This window comes from Vipera ursinii, assembly GCF_947247035.1.
Source record: "Vipera ursinii genome assembly, chromosome: 1".
Lineage (NCBI taxonomy): Eukaryota > Metazoa > Chordata > Lepidosauria > Squamata > Viperidae > Vipera > Vipera ursinii.
In genome coordinates this window covers 325,465,956-325,478,801 of record NC_139512.1, presented here as the reverse complement: position 1 = coordinate 325,478,801, position 12,846 = coordinate 325,465,956, and the positions used below count along the sequence as shown (strand labels likewise).

The window sequence follows — 12,846 nt, the reverse complement described above, 5'->3', positions numbered from 1 at the left end:
CTTCATTAAACTACACATACCCAATTCCAGCAACCGTTCCCTATATGTTTGAGCCTCCAGTCCCCCAATCATCTTTGTTGCTCTTCTCTGTACTCTTTCTAGTCTCGACGTCTTTTTTACATCATGGTGACCAAAATTGGATGCAGTATTCCAGGTGTGGCCTTACCAAGGCATTGTAAAGTGGTATTAGTACCTCACGTGATCTTGATTCTATCCCTCTGTTAATGCAGCCTAGCACTGTGTTGGCTTTTTTGGCAGCTGCAGCACATTGCTGGCTCATATTTAAGTGATTGTCCACTAGGACTCCGAGATCTCTCTCACAGTTACTACTATTGAGCAAGGTACCACCTATACTATACCTGTGCATTTGATTTTTCCTGCCTAAATGTAGAACCTTACTTTTTTCACAATTGAATTTCATTTTGTTAGATAGTGCCCAGTGTTCGAGTCTGTCCAGATCCTCCTGTATCTTAAGCCTATCTTCTGGAGTATTGGCTATTCCTGCCAGCTTGGTGTCATCTGCAAATTTGATGAGTTCCCCATCTATCCCCTCATCCAAATCATTGATGAAGATGTTGAAGAGCACTGGGCCTAGAACAGAGCCCTGGGGCACCCCACTACACACTTCCTTCCATGTAGATGCAGTTCCATTGAGGATCACATGCTGAGTACGGCCGGTCAGCCAGCTACGAATCCATCTGGTGGTGATGCTATCTAACCCACATTTTTCTATCTTATCAAGTAGTAGGTTGTGATCTACTTTATCAAATGCCTTACTGAAGTCCAAGTAAATTATATTTACAGCATTCCTCTGGTCCACTAGTTTTGTCACTTGGTCAAAGAATGCAATAAGGTTTGTCTGGCATGATCTGTTTTTGACAAACCCATGTTGGCTTTTAGTGATAACTTTGTTCGCATCAAGGTGTTCGCTGATTTGTTGTTTGATTATCTTTTCCAGAATCTTCCCAGGTATTGAGGTCAGGCTGATAGGTCTGTACTTTCCTGGATCTTTTTTTTCCCCCTTTTTTGAAGATGGGAACTATATCAGCTCTCTTCCAGTCCTCTGGTAGTTCCCCAGTGCTCCAGGATCTTTGAAAAATATAGTTCAGTGGTTCTGAGATCACGTCTGCCAGTTCCTTGAGAACCTTGGGGTGTAATCCATCTGGTCCTGGTGATTTGAACTCGTCTAGGCTGGACATGTGCTCACTTACCATTTTCTTGCCTATCTTAACTTGCGTTTCTATTCTGTTTTTTATGGCACTGGTTTTGGTAGGTTGGACTGTTTTTCCCCTTTGTGTTGATATGAAATAAAAGAATTCATATAACCTTTTCAGTATTTTACATAATATATTATATAAAATATATATATCACTTAATATATTTTACAGTAATCTTTAAAGCAGATATAGAGAGGATAGTATGTATGTATGAATCAATTTGTTTATATCCCACCTTATTATTTTTACAAATAACTCAAGATGGCAGACATATCCATCACACCTTCCTCCTCCTATTTTCTCCACAAAAACAACCCTGTGAGGTGTGTTGGGCTAAGAGAGAGTAACTGGCGTAAAATCACCTTGCTGGTTTTCACACCTAAAGAGGGACTAGAATTGAGAGTCTCCCAGTTTCTAGTTTGATACTTTAACTCCTAGACCAAAGTGGCTCTGTTCCCCTACCTCCTGATAAATGCTGAAAGAAGATGAACTATGAAAGAAAATCAGTTTATTTTTATGAAGTTTGAACTGATGATTTTATAAAACATGCTACCGTAATTTATTTAGGTGTTAAGAACTGATGATCCTGTAGAAACTACTATAACTTGCTGTCAGCAACAAAACAAGTTGCTTATTGGAGAAGTGGTAAAACACCTTTCCTTGCAAAAGGTCTTTTATGTCACAGATTTCCCAGAATTCCTGGAGAACCACTTCCAGTGGTGACACTGCAGAGAGTTATGGTTCAATGGTTTAATTTTCTCCTGTACAACTTCTAAATTCTATTCCTGAGTTTAAATAGAACTCATTACAACACAGTTAACAGTTTTATATTAATAAATTGCAACCTCATGAGGGTTTCTCAGTATCCTGAAGGTGCAGCTCAGACCTCTGGTGACAAAAAGGCAGCATTCTCTGACCATTTTTCATGGATAGTGTAGTTGGGGGTGAGAGTTTGCTTCCCAAAATTTATCCAGAGCTTATCCATTAAAGTGCCCTTTTCAAACACTCCCAAAATACCCAAAATTTTCAGTTTTCCTTCTTGTTGGCAATACGACATATTGTTCACTGAAAGGTTAGGACGCCAAACCTTCACAGGTTCCCTATTTATAATTTAGCTATGAAAAACATGTTTCCTTCTTGACTTCCGGTTTGCCGACGCAGCTGCCATGGACACTTGGAAGATGAGCTCCGTCTTCCTCGTCCAGTTTCGCATCACTGGGGGACCCTGAAAAGGGTCTAAAGTCACCCTGTAGGGGCGACCAGCAAGGAGGGACCCTCGCTGGATTGCCAGCGAAACTCTCCAAACTGGCAGACAAAAGACAGGCCATAGAAATATGGCTCGTCACTAGGCTGCAGACAGCCGAAGTCACACTTACCACCAGGCAATTTTAAAGCAGCGCGGAAGAGACTGGGTGAGATTTACCTCTCTTAAATCCTAATTATTTTTTGTACCTGCATAAGCTGCTAAAGTACTTTCCCCCCTGTGGAGAGGGAAGGGAGAGTTTAGCCCTCCCTCCAGAAACAGCGGCGACTGACTACCCAGGGGAGTTTAAAACGTTGAAAAAGTTAACTGGATCCCAATCGGAATTTTATTTCCTAAAATTTGTGGACTAAAAGATTATTTATTTTTTACTCTCTACTTTCTATTTTTACTGAAGACCTGGTTTTTCCCTTATAAAAGAAGCAAAACTAAAAAGATTAAAATAACTTTAAGATTCAAAGGAAATCTTTAATTGGCAGGAGCAACATCTTGTGACTAAACTTGATACTTCAATTTGTTATTGTTTAAAAGAGACTTGGCTGAGCCCAGAAAAGAGATAAGACACATGTAACCTTGAAACAGCTGGGAGAAGCTCAGCTGTGCGCCTTACGCAGTGGGGGGGACATTTCTTTTTGAATTTCCTGATTGTAAAGCTTATAGCTTAACACATTATCATGGAAGAAGATCAGGAACAGACTTTTTCTATGGATGAGGACTAGGAACAAATTCTTTTTATGTTGAAAGCAATTCTTCAAACCCTCTTTACAGCTGGTGATGAAATAAGAGGCTATAGAAAAAAACAAGAAGGCAGCCCAGACTTGCAAACTCTAACTACAACCAAAGAATCACCTATACAGAATACGATAGAAAAAGTGGAACAATTAAATATCATGACAAAAGATTTAACTGCTCAACAAACACGGATAATGGAAAATCCAGAAAAGAAACTGACAATATGGAATAAGGAAAAGACTTTATATATAAATCAAAAGGAACCCAAGGATCAAGAAGAACAGCCGGAAGAGAAGATAAACAGTTCAGGACAACTACGTCGAGATGGAAAAATAAAGAGACGACCTGATAGATCTGCTAGTTCCCTCAAAAAAATGGCGACTGGATGGTTTTTCCAATGTGAAATAATAAATATAACAATACAAGGAGATTTATTTGACAATTCAAAAGCACGGATATGGAAGGCGATTTGGCAAAAAAAGAAAGCTAGAATAAGACTGAAGAAGAATGGGGTTTCGTCCTATCTATGAGAATTAAAGTAGAATATACTTAAATAGATAAGATCTATACTTTGAAGATAAGATATTGTTATGAATTGAGAGAAAGAAAATCCTCATTTAAAACTTAGAAGTATAAATATTAATAGTCAAATTTGAATACTGATTCACTTATAAGGGTCATGTAAAGGTGATTAAGATATGTGTGTGTGTGTGTGTGTAAAGATTATAGATGAATGCAACAAATATATGTAGCGGTAAGAATAAAAATTATTAGCTTAAACACGAGATAGTAGATACAAAGAGGAAGAGAGAGGAAGTATTAAATGTTGGGGGAAAAGAAATTTTGGTTATTAAATTTAAGATATTTGGAATTATTAGAAAATAAGAATATTATATTATTAATTTGTTGATGTAGATGGTGAAAAGTTAAATAGATGTGTACCCTGAACACCAGATTTTATGAGGAATTGCGATAAAGGGAATTGGGGTCATTTAAAATTTGGATATGATAAATATTAAATGTTAACTTTAAATATCAATGGAAAATTAAAATTGGGAAAAAGTCACTAGGTTATTGATTGTCTAAAACAGACATGTCAAACTTGTGACGTCACGCAAGCTATCGGAGATTTTTTCCATTGCCGGCAATGGGGTGGGCGTGGTTTCCTCGCGATGTGTCCGTCCCACGGGCCAGCAGTTTGACACCCTGGTCTAAAAGATTGAGTGTTAAAACAATTAAGATACATATAAATTAAAAAACTATTGATAAATTTAAGAAAGTTGCTTTTATTTGATTGTTAGAATAAAAATTGTGTCAAGAGACAGTACATATTAAGGGGAAAAGAGAGGCAATATTTACTGTATTAGTTTGAGATTTGTACTCATGATATTTGTATGTAGTTGAATTATTGTAATCCAGTCGCCACGTTGCTTTTCAAATATGTAATTGTAACTTTAGAAAACCGATAAAAATTTTCAAAAAACCCCAACATGTTTCCGTCTTATGTAGAAAGACTACATCTTGAGTACACTCTAGTTCCAAACTGTTGGTTGTTTCAAAAAGTTGAAATTGGGAATTTTAAGAGCTTTGTTAAACGTAGAGTACAAAACAAAAAAGGGCTTATTTCATCTAAAATTTAATGTGTTACTATTGGTTGCAGGCCTCTTCAAAATCCAGCTTTATTAACTCCCAGGCCTCCAGTTATTACTATATTGGGCCATGTTGATCATGGAAAAACTACATTACTTGATAGCCTGCGAAATACTAATGTGGCAGCAATGGAAGCAGGAAGTATAACACAGCATATTGGTGCCTTTCTTGGTATGATTTATTTTATTATTCTTACTTGGTTTTGGATGAGGGGTAGAAATTCTGTTATTTTCTAAATGATGGGGGACTTCATCTCCCATTATTTATCATTGATCATGTCAAGCAGATAAACATTACTGCTGCATTGATTTTATCTTGTGAATCTAAAAATAATTATACATTTTAAATCAGTACATCTGGATCGTACTTTATAATAATGTCAATTTTTCATCTGCAGTAGTCATTATTACATCAAAATTGTATTACCATATAATGATAATACAATTTTGATAACAAAAGGTAAGAGCCATGGTGGCGCAGTGGTTATAATGCAGTATGCTTCCGAGGTCAGTAAAATGAGGATTCAGATTGTTGGGGGCAATATGCTAACTCTGTAAACCGCTTAGAGAAGGCTGTAAAGCACTGTGAAGCGGTATAAGTGCTATTCCTATTATGACAGTGTAGCTTCTTGCTGAAGGCTACCACATAAATTCATAGCAAATAAGACTGTAAGAAGATAATGTACCTGAAAGTGAGCAAAATACAGCTGGAAGTAGGGAAAGTAGCATGTAATACTTCTCAAGAGAAAACAAAAATTAAAGTGCTATGAGATTAGTGAGGTAAAACTAGAATTTGCCAGGCAAGAAAAGCCATTATTTTAATGTATCTCAATGACCTCCCACAGCCACCAGTACTACCTGTGAAATAAATATCTGTTAATTCAGAAAGGCAAGAGAGTTTAAAAGCTGGATCATATATAAAGACCCTGAATTCTTTGTCGTGCAATCAGCTGCTGTGTAGGAAGTTTCAGTTTCTATTCCTGTGTGTAGTACAGTCTAATTCAGCTGTCATGCCTGGGTACTTTTTGCCAGCTTCAGCTTAGAGCTAAATTCAGACTTAACTACATGGAGGTTTGCTGCCAATCCTAGGTGTGAAATCTGACAAAAGTCATCTCTCTTTACCTTGGAGTAAAGTTGCTTCAAGAACTCAAGTTTCAAGTCTTAGCTAAGTCATATGAAGTTTCTCAGTCTGGTCTCAACAGCAACTAAATACATGTTATCTTGTCTATTTTCTGATGTCAAAAACAGATCCTAATTAATTTCATTGCTGAGCCAATTATAGATTATAGAGCAGGAGCCTCTCTAAGTCCTGTTACAAATCTCATGGAAGCAGCTGTTCAGTGTGTTCTGTGAAAATGATGTGAGAAGCATTAAATACAGAAGATACTGTATATGTTTCCATTTGTTTTTGCAGTGCAGTTGCCTTCTGGGGAGAAGGTAACATTCTTGGATACTCCTGGCCATGCTGCCTTTTCAGCCATGAGGGCAAGAGGTACACATATCACTGATATTGTTGTACTGGTGATAGCTGCCGATGATGGTGTGATGGAGCAAACTTTGGAATCCATTCAACATGCTAAAAATGCCAACGGTATTCATGGATTTTGTTCTTCTTTGGGGAGTAGAGGGAGGAGATAAATACTACTGTTGACATATTACAGTTACTGAATATCTTACTATTTGATGATTTGCTATTCTTCTGGAACAAATTACGTATGTATCTAAAACTTGTCCCTCCTCCTTTTTTCTCTCTCAGTTCCAATCATCGTTGCCATCAATAAGTGTGACAAAGCTGAAGCTGATCCTGAAAAAGTAAAGAAACAACTGCTGGCTCATAATATTGTTTGTGAAGACTATGGAGGAAATGTTCAGGCTGTTCCTATCTCTGCATTAAAGGTAATGCAAAACAGTTTCATTGCCATCCCTAAGCTAAATCTGTATCACGTTGTTTATTTGCAGTAAAATTTTGATTTTTCACGGTCACATGACACAACATTGGGCAGAGTTTTTATGAGAGAAAAACCTTCATCTGAACCTTTACTCCAGGGCAGAAAAGCAGTCCTTTCTCAGAATTGAACAGGAAAACTTCCTAAAGAGGAAAAGATTCTTTATTCTGCTATTTATTCTTAGGTATTGATCTTGAAAGATGTGATAAAAGAGGGTATACTCAGCCACCAGTATATCCTAGAATTTAAGTTAATGGATCTTCAGTAAATCTTCCATGCATATTGACTTACTTACAATGACTAACAAATCCTACCTTTTCTGAATTACTTTTGACTTTTCTGACCTAGAGCCATAACCTGATGAACTTAAAAGAGGCAATTGTAGCTCTTGCTGAGGTAATGGAACTGAAGGCAGATAGCACAGGCCTCGTGGAAGGTATTATAATAGAGTCTCACACAGATAAAGGAAAAGGGTGAGCGTGCATCTTTCATTCCATTTCATTGCTGGCTGGGAGTTGCTCTAAAATTTCCAGTAGTCCAATTAAATAACAATGCATAATAAATTAAATTTAAAAACAGTCCTTTTGTAAATAAGATTAAACTTTTTTGATTTAAAGCATGTAATTTTACATAGAAGAGATTTCTTCTAGAAAACCTGTTTCCTTGGATTTAACTTTCCCACAGCATTCCAATAATGTGTTAGTGTGAAATTTGCCTTATTGAAAAGCTATTGCGATCAATTCCCATAGATTCCATCCATAGCAAACACTGGGCTTCTTGCTACACCTGGATTAAGGGTAGGGAGACACATTAATGAAAACAGTGAATGGAAAGACAGCCTGCAGCAAAGCAAAGCATCAGAATTCAACATCATATTAATTGCCAAGGTCTTTAAGCCCTACTTGGGCTCCCTAGGCATTCATAAAATAATTGCAGCCCAACACTTTGGAAAAGTATCAACCTCTTCTCTCCCCACTCGCCCCCCCCCCCAAAAAAAGATAAGCTAAAAATAAGGTGAGTGGGTGGGGCTAGAAAAGATAACAAAAAGCATTTTTCACAAATTTACTTGTAAAAAAATTTGGTGATTCCAAAATCCTACCATCACCCTAAGCGGCCATTTTATGGAGAAGAAGCTTTTCTCTGGCAGCCATTTTGAAAAAGAATCCCCCAAGTCCCAAGTGCTTGTAGGATTCAGGGTGGAATAAGAGAATCAAAGAGAATCAATGAAATGCATTTGCCTAAGAACCTTGGCCTAATCCTTAACTCCATGTAAACTTATTGGCAAATTGTTTCTAAAGATAATTTGGGTAAAAAAAACCAAATATATTATTCTGACCTGTATTATGTGTCAAAGTAGATTTTAAACTGAAAAAAATATACAGATGTATTATAGTATAAAGCTCTATAAAGAAGCTTACACATTAAAACATACTATTAATTGTGAATATCAAATCAAATGCCATTTTTCTTTTTATTTGCCTTCCATCTGACCTCAGTCCAGTAACTACTGCCATTATCCAAAGAGGCAATCTGAGAAAGGGTTGCATTTTGGTTGCTGGAGAAACCTGGGCCAAAGTGCGACTGATGTTTGATGAAAATGGCAAAACCATGGAAAATGCTTCCCCTGGTGTGCCCACAGAGATCGTAGGGTGGAAGGAGGCCCCAGCAGCAGGGGAAGAAATCCTTGAAGTTGAATCTGAGGTAAATACATTTCTTGTTTTAGTATTCAAATGTAATGTTCCTAAAATTGTCTTTATTCAGTGTTTATCCAAAGTTTCATCCAAGATGCACTAGAAAAATTTCTGCAGAAATAAAATGCTAAGGAACATGTTTTTTCAACATATGGAAATAGTTTAATTCAAGTAGGAAAGTCTTTTATCTATTCCAGGTGGCACTTGCTCAAAACTGGGCCAATATTTTAATACCTCTGTTGATTCATTTTGAGAAATATACGATTGGTTCAGTTTTAATTTCTGATTATTCACCAGTAGTTATGTCTTGGTTTGGATAAAAAAAATCCCTACTAGGGGAAAATGACATTTTAATGTTGTTGTTGTTGGAAATGATCAGTTTGTTGAGTAACAATAAAGGTACCAATATGGTGTTTTTTCATTGTTGTATAGTACGCTGCTCAGTCACTTTCAATGAGATAGGTGGTAATATAAATTTGATAAATAAATAAAGTGGATTTTTTTTTCAAATTAAAAGAGAGTCAACTAACTTGGGGATAGTCTAGGGATGTATTTAAAATGTTTGGGGAGATAACCTAATAACATGACTCTATGGAAAAAGATGCATAAATTACAATATAGAAATTTATATGCATAAATTATAATATATAAATTCTAAATTCTATATACAATATTGAATTATACAAAAGTCATTTTCCCAGTGCCGAAGATGGTCAGGCATATTTGGAAGTTATTCAAATGGTAGAAAATTAAAATGTACTTTTACACTTTTATGACAATTTGATACTTTGGAGTACAGGTAGACCTTGCTTACTGACTGCTTTGTTCAGTAACTGTTTGAAGTTACCACAGTGCTGAAAAAGAAACTTTATGACCAATGCCTACTTCTGTGACTTTTGAAGCATCACTCGGTCATGTGATCACCATTATAGTCAGTATGGGTTGTCCTGTGCTTCACTTGATTTTTGCTCCCCCCTTTTAGAGCAGAGAGATTGTAGAGGAAGGAATTACAAAAGAGTAAGCAATCACATGATGCGGAATATACATTGGAAGGAATGTGATGGCCCTGGCAACCCTGAGAGCGCTCAGGGCTGGGAGCCATGAGCACACTATGCAACAGCAATGATAGAGGGCATGTTATGTTGGTAAATTGACTGGTTTATTAATTTTGTTCTGCCAAGCAAAGGGCACGTGAAGTTGTTGAATGGCGAATCTATGTGAAAAAGCAGGAAAAAATAAAGAAAGATCAAGAAATTATAGAAGAGAAGCAAAAGGCTTATAACGAAGACTACAGGAAGAAGCGAGAGGGTCTCATGAACTTGAGCTGGAGAGAGAGAGTATATTTAGTAAAGAAGAGCCAAAAGGAGTCCAGGACTAGGCAATCTGAAAAAGATATTCAGAGTGACAAAAACATGTTGCCTCTCATTATCAAAGGTATAATCATTTTTCTATTGCTTATCTTTGTGCTCAGCTCTACACTCTTGTTTGAGTTTTTAAACGTAAACCCCAGCATCCATCTAGGCCAGGGGTCGGCAACCTAAAAAAGGAAAAGAGCCACTGGGAACCGGTTCCATCACAAATTAAAAAAAGTGGGAGCCGCATGCGTGTGTCCATGCACGCGCATGCTCAAAAAAGTTTTGCGCATGCACAAAACGGTTTTTTGCGCATGCGCAGACGCACGCAGTTGCCATTTTTAAAAAAATTAAATGGAACCGGTTCCCGGTTGCCCGACGGCGACGGCCCGTCTGCAAAGCTGCCGCTTTCAGCAGCTTTGCAGACGGGCCGCGGCAGCTTCCTCAAAGAGCAGCGCCCCTGCCCATTCTGAGAGGTGCGCACGCATCTCTCAGAATGGGCAGGGGCGCTGCTCTTTGAGGAAGCTGTAGCGGCCCGTCTCCGAAGCTGCAGAAAGCGGTAGCTTCGGAGACGGGCCGCGACAGCTTCCTCAAAGAGTGGCACCTCTGCCCGTTCGCGCGGAGGTACGCGCGCACCTCTCCAAAGGTTTGGGGAGGTGCGCGTGCACCTCCGCCCATTCGGGGAGGTGCGCGCGCACCTCTCCAAACGGGCGGTGCCACTCTCCATTTGGAGAGGTGCGCACGCACCACTGCCCGTTCAAAGAGGTGCGCGCGCACCGGGCGGCTAGGAGCCGCAGGAGACGGCTCAAAGAGCCGCATGCAGCTCCGGAGCTGCGGGTTGCCGACCCGTGATCTAGGCCCACTGAAGGATTCTAGACTATGGACTTTCAATCACAAATTTAACACAACATTAAAAGCAGCTCCTGGGAAATATTTCTATAATTGGATCAGAATTAAATGCCTTTGTTGCTGAATCCCACCACGCTGAATTTATAAACACACTTTCCCAATATAATAGAAATAAATTTCCTATGTTATGTGACTTGCTTGAGTATGATTTTTCTTCTTTCCACTGAAATTAACTAGGTTTCTTGTTTCACCTAGGTGATGTTGATGGCTCTGTAGAAACCATTTTAAATATTCTGCAAACCTATGATGCTGATGAAGAATGTATATTAGATGTGATTCATTGTGGGATTGGGGATATTAGTGAAAATGATATAAAACTAGCAGAATCATTTCAAGGTAAGGAGTTGTGATCTGAGGTTATCAATTTATTTGTTGGAATAATTAGAACTAATGGTTTGTTCTTTAGTTTAATTAAGTAAATTAGGTAACCAGTGATAAATCCAGAGTGGCTTGCAGTTTTTATGCGCACTTCACCCCTTAAAATTTGGTGTCAGCTTGATTGCAGTTATGTACACATCTGATGTTACTTATAGGGTGGTATACAAGGCTCCTTTTCAGGAAACTGAATCAATGCTCCATATGAATTTCTGAGTGTAGGATAAGCTATTCATATATTACCAGTGTTCGTATATAATTTATGTCTGCATATGTCTATGATAGGGACGTGGTGGCTCAGTGGGTTAGGACACTGAGCCTGTCGATCAGAAGGTCGGCACTTTGGCGGGTCGAATCCCGAGTGCTGCCTAACAGAGCGAGCGCCTGTTGTTCCAGCTTCTGCCAACCTAGCAGTTCGAAAGCACGTAAAAATGCAAGTAGAAAAATAGGGACCACTATGGTGGGAAGGTAACAGCGTTCCATGTGCCTTTGGCGTCTAGTCATGCCGGCCACATGACCACGGAGACGTCCTCGGATAAGCGCTGGCTCTTTGGCTTTGAAATGGAGATGAGCACCGGCCCCTAGAGTCGGAAACGACTAGCACGCATGTGCGGGGGAACCTTTACCTATGTCTATGATGGTAGAAAAATTTGTTTAATATCACTTTTGAAATAGGCTTTCCTCAGTTTTGTGTATTTTTTGCAACTTCATAATTTGTAAATTCATTGTACAAATAAAGCAAAATGTCTAACTATAAGGACTATGAAAGTAAGCTGGAAAGAATATATAATCCCTCACACTTAACATTATGGCACAGTTTAACAAAGAAATGTACCTAAAGAAACAAATAGACAGTGTAGATTGATAGATTGATTAGGTGCCATCAAATCAGTGGTGGCTCTTAGTGACCACATAGATTTTCTGCAGGAATATTGTTCCTAACCTGTTCTTTCACGTCTTCCAATAGTGTGTATAGCACTTCTCTAATTAAGGCAATTTACTTCGTCAGTCTGCTTCCTCACTTTCCGTCCACCTATCCCAACCTTCTAGACTTTTTCAAAGGGTTACATCTTGCATAACATGTCCAAAGTATGATAAATTGAACCTAATTATTTGTGCCTCAAGCAAGAACTGTGGGTTGTTTTATATCTACTTGTTCTTTTTCTTGGCCATCCATAGTATTTTCAGAAGCCTTCTCCAACACCAAAGTTTAAAAATATCAGTACTCTTGTCTTGCTTCTTCAAAGTTCAGTTTTCAGTGCCACAAGGAATACCACAGCTTACATTATTCTAATTTTTGTAGGTATAGAAACATTCCAGTATCTGAATATTTTTTCTAAGGCGTTCATGGCTATAGTACAAAGTGCTAACTGAAGCATATTTCTTAATTGTGGTCTTTGATCATAAAAGGCAAAATCTGTCCATTTCAATAAGTTCATTGTCAGTTATAGCCGCTTGCTATAACTGCTGTCATTAGTTTGGCTTTATATTTAATCTTAGTCCCATTTTTTAATGTACTGCTTGTAATTACTAGTTTCCAATGCTTTGAATTTTCAATTATCAGACTAGTGTTAACAGCATAGCAGACATGATTTTATTTATTCCTCTATTTTTAAACTAAACTCTTCCAATCCAGCTTCCCCAGTCTCAGTACAGGTAGTCCTCAAGTTACGACAGTTCATTTAGCAATGGTTCAAAGTTATGACACCTCCCC

The 12,846-nt window shown here is 38.2% G+C and overlaps 1 protein-coding gene across 4 annotated transcripts in view; it reads left to right on the top strand.

Moving 5' to 3' along the window:
* The window catches only part of MTIF2 (mitochondrial translational initiation factor 2), a 33,396-nt gene that overhangs the window by 15,923 nt on the left and 4,627 nt on the right, over positions 1-12,846 (top strand). For all 4 annotated transcript variants that reach the window (XM_083373215.1, XM_083373213.1, XM_083373214.1 and 1 more), the window contains 7 exons: positions 4,871-5,031; positions 6,274-6,450; positions 6,616-6,755; positions 7,154-7,278; positions 8,302-8,506; positions 9,678-9,930; positions 10,953-11,093. In XM_083373215.1, coding sequence (XP_083229341.1) covers positions 4,871-5,031; positions 6,274-6,450; positions 6,616-6,755; positions 7,154-7,278; positions 8,302-8,506; positions 9,678-9,930; positions 10,953-11,093 — 1,202 coding nt within the window. The remainder of the gene's footprint in view (positions 1-4,870; positions 5,032-6,273; positions 6,451-6,615; positions 6,756-7,153; positions 7,279-8,301; positions 8,507-9,677; positions 9,931-10,952; positions 11,094-12,846) is intronic.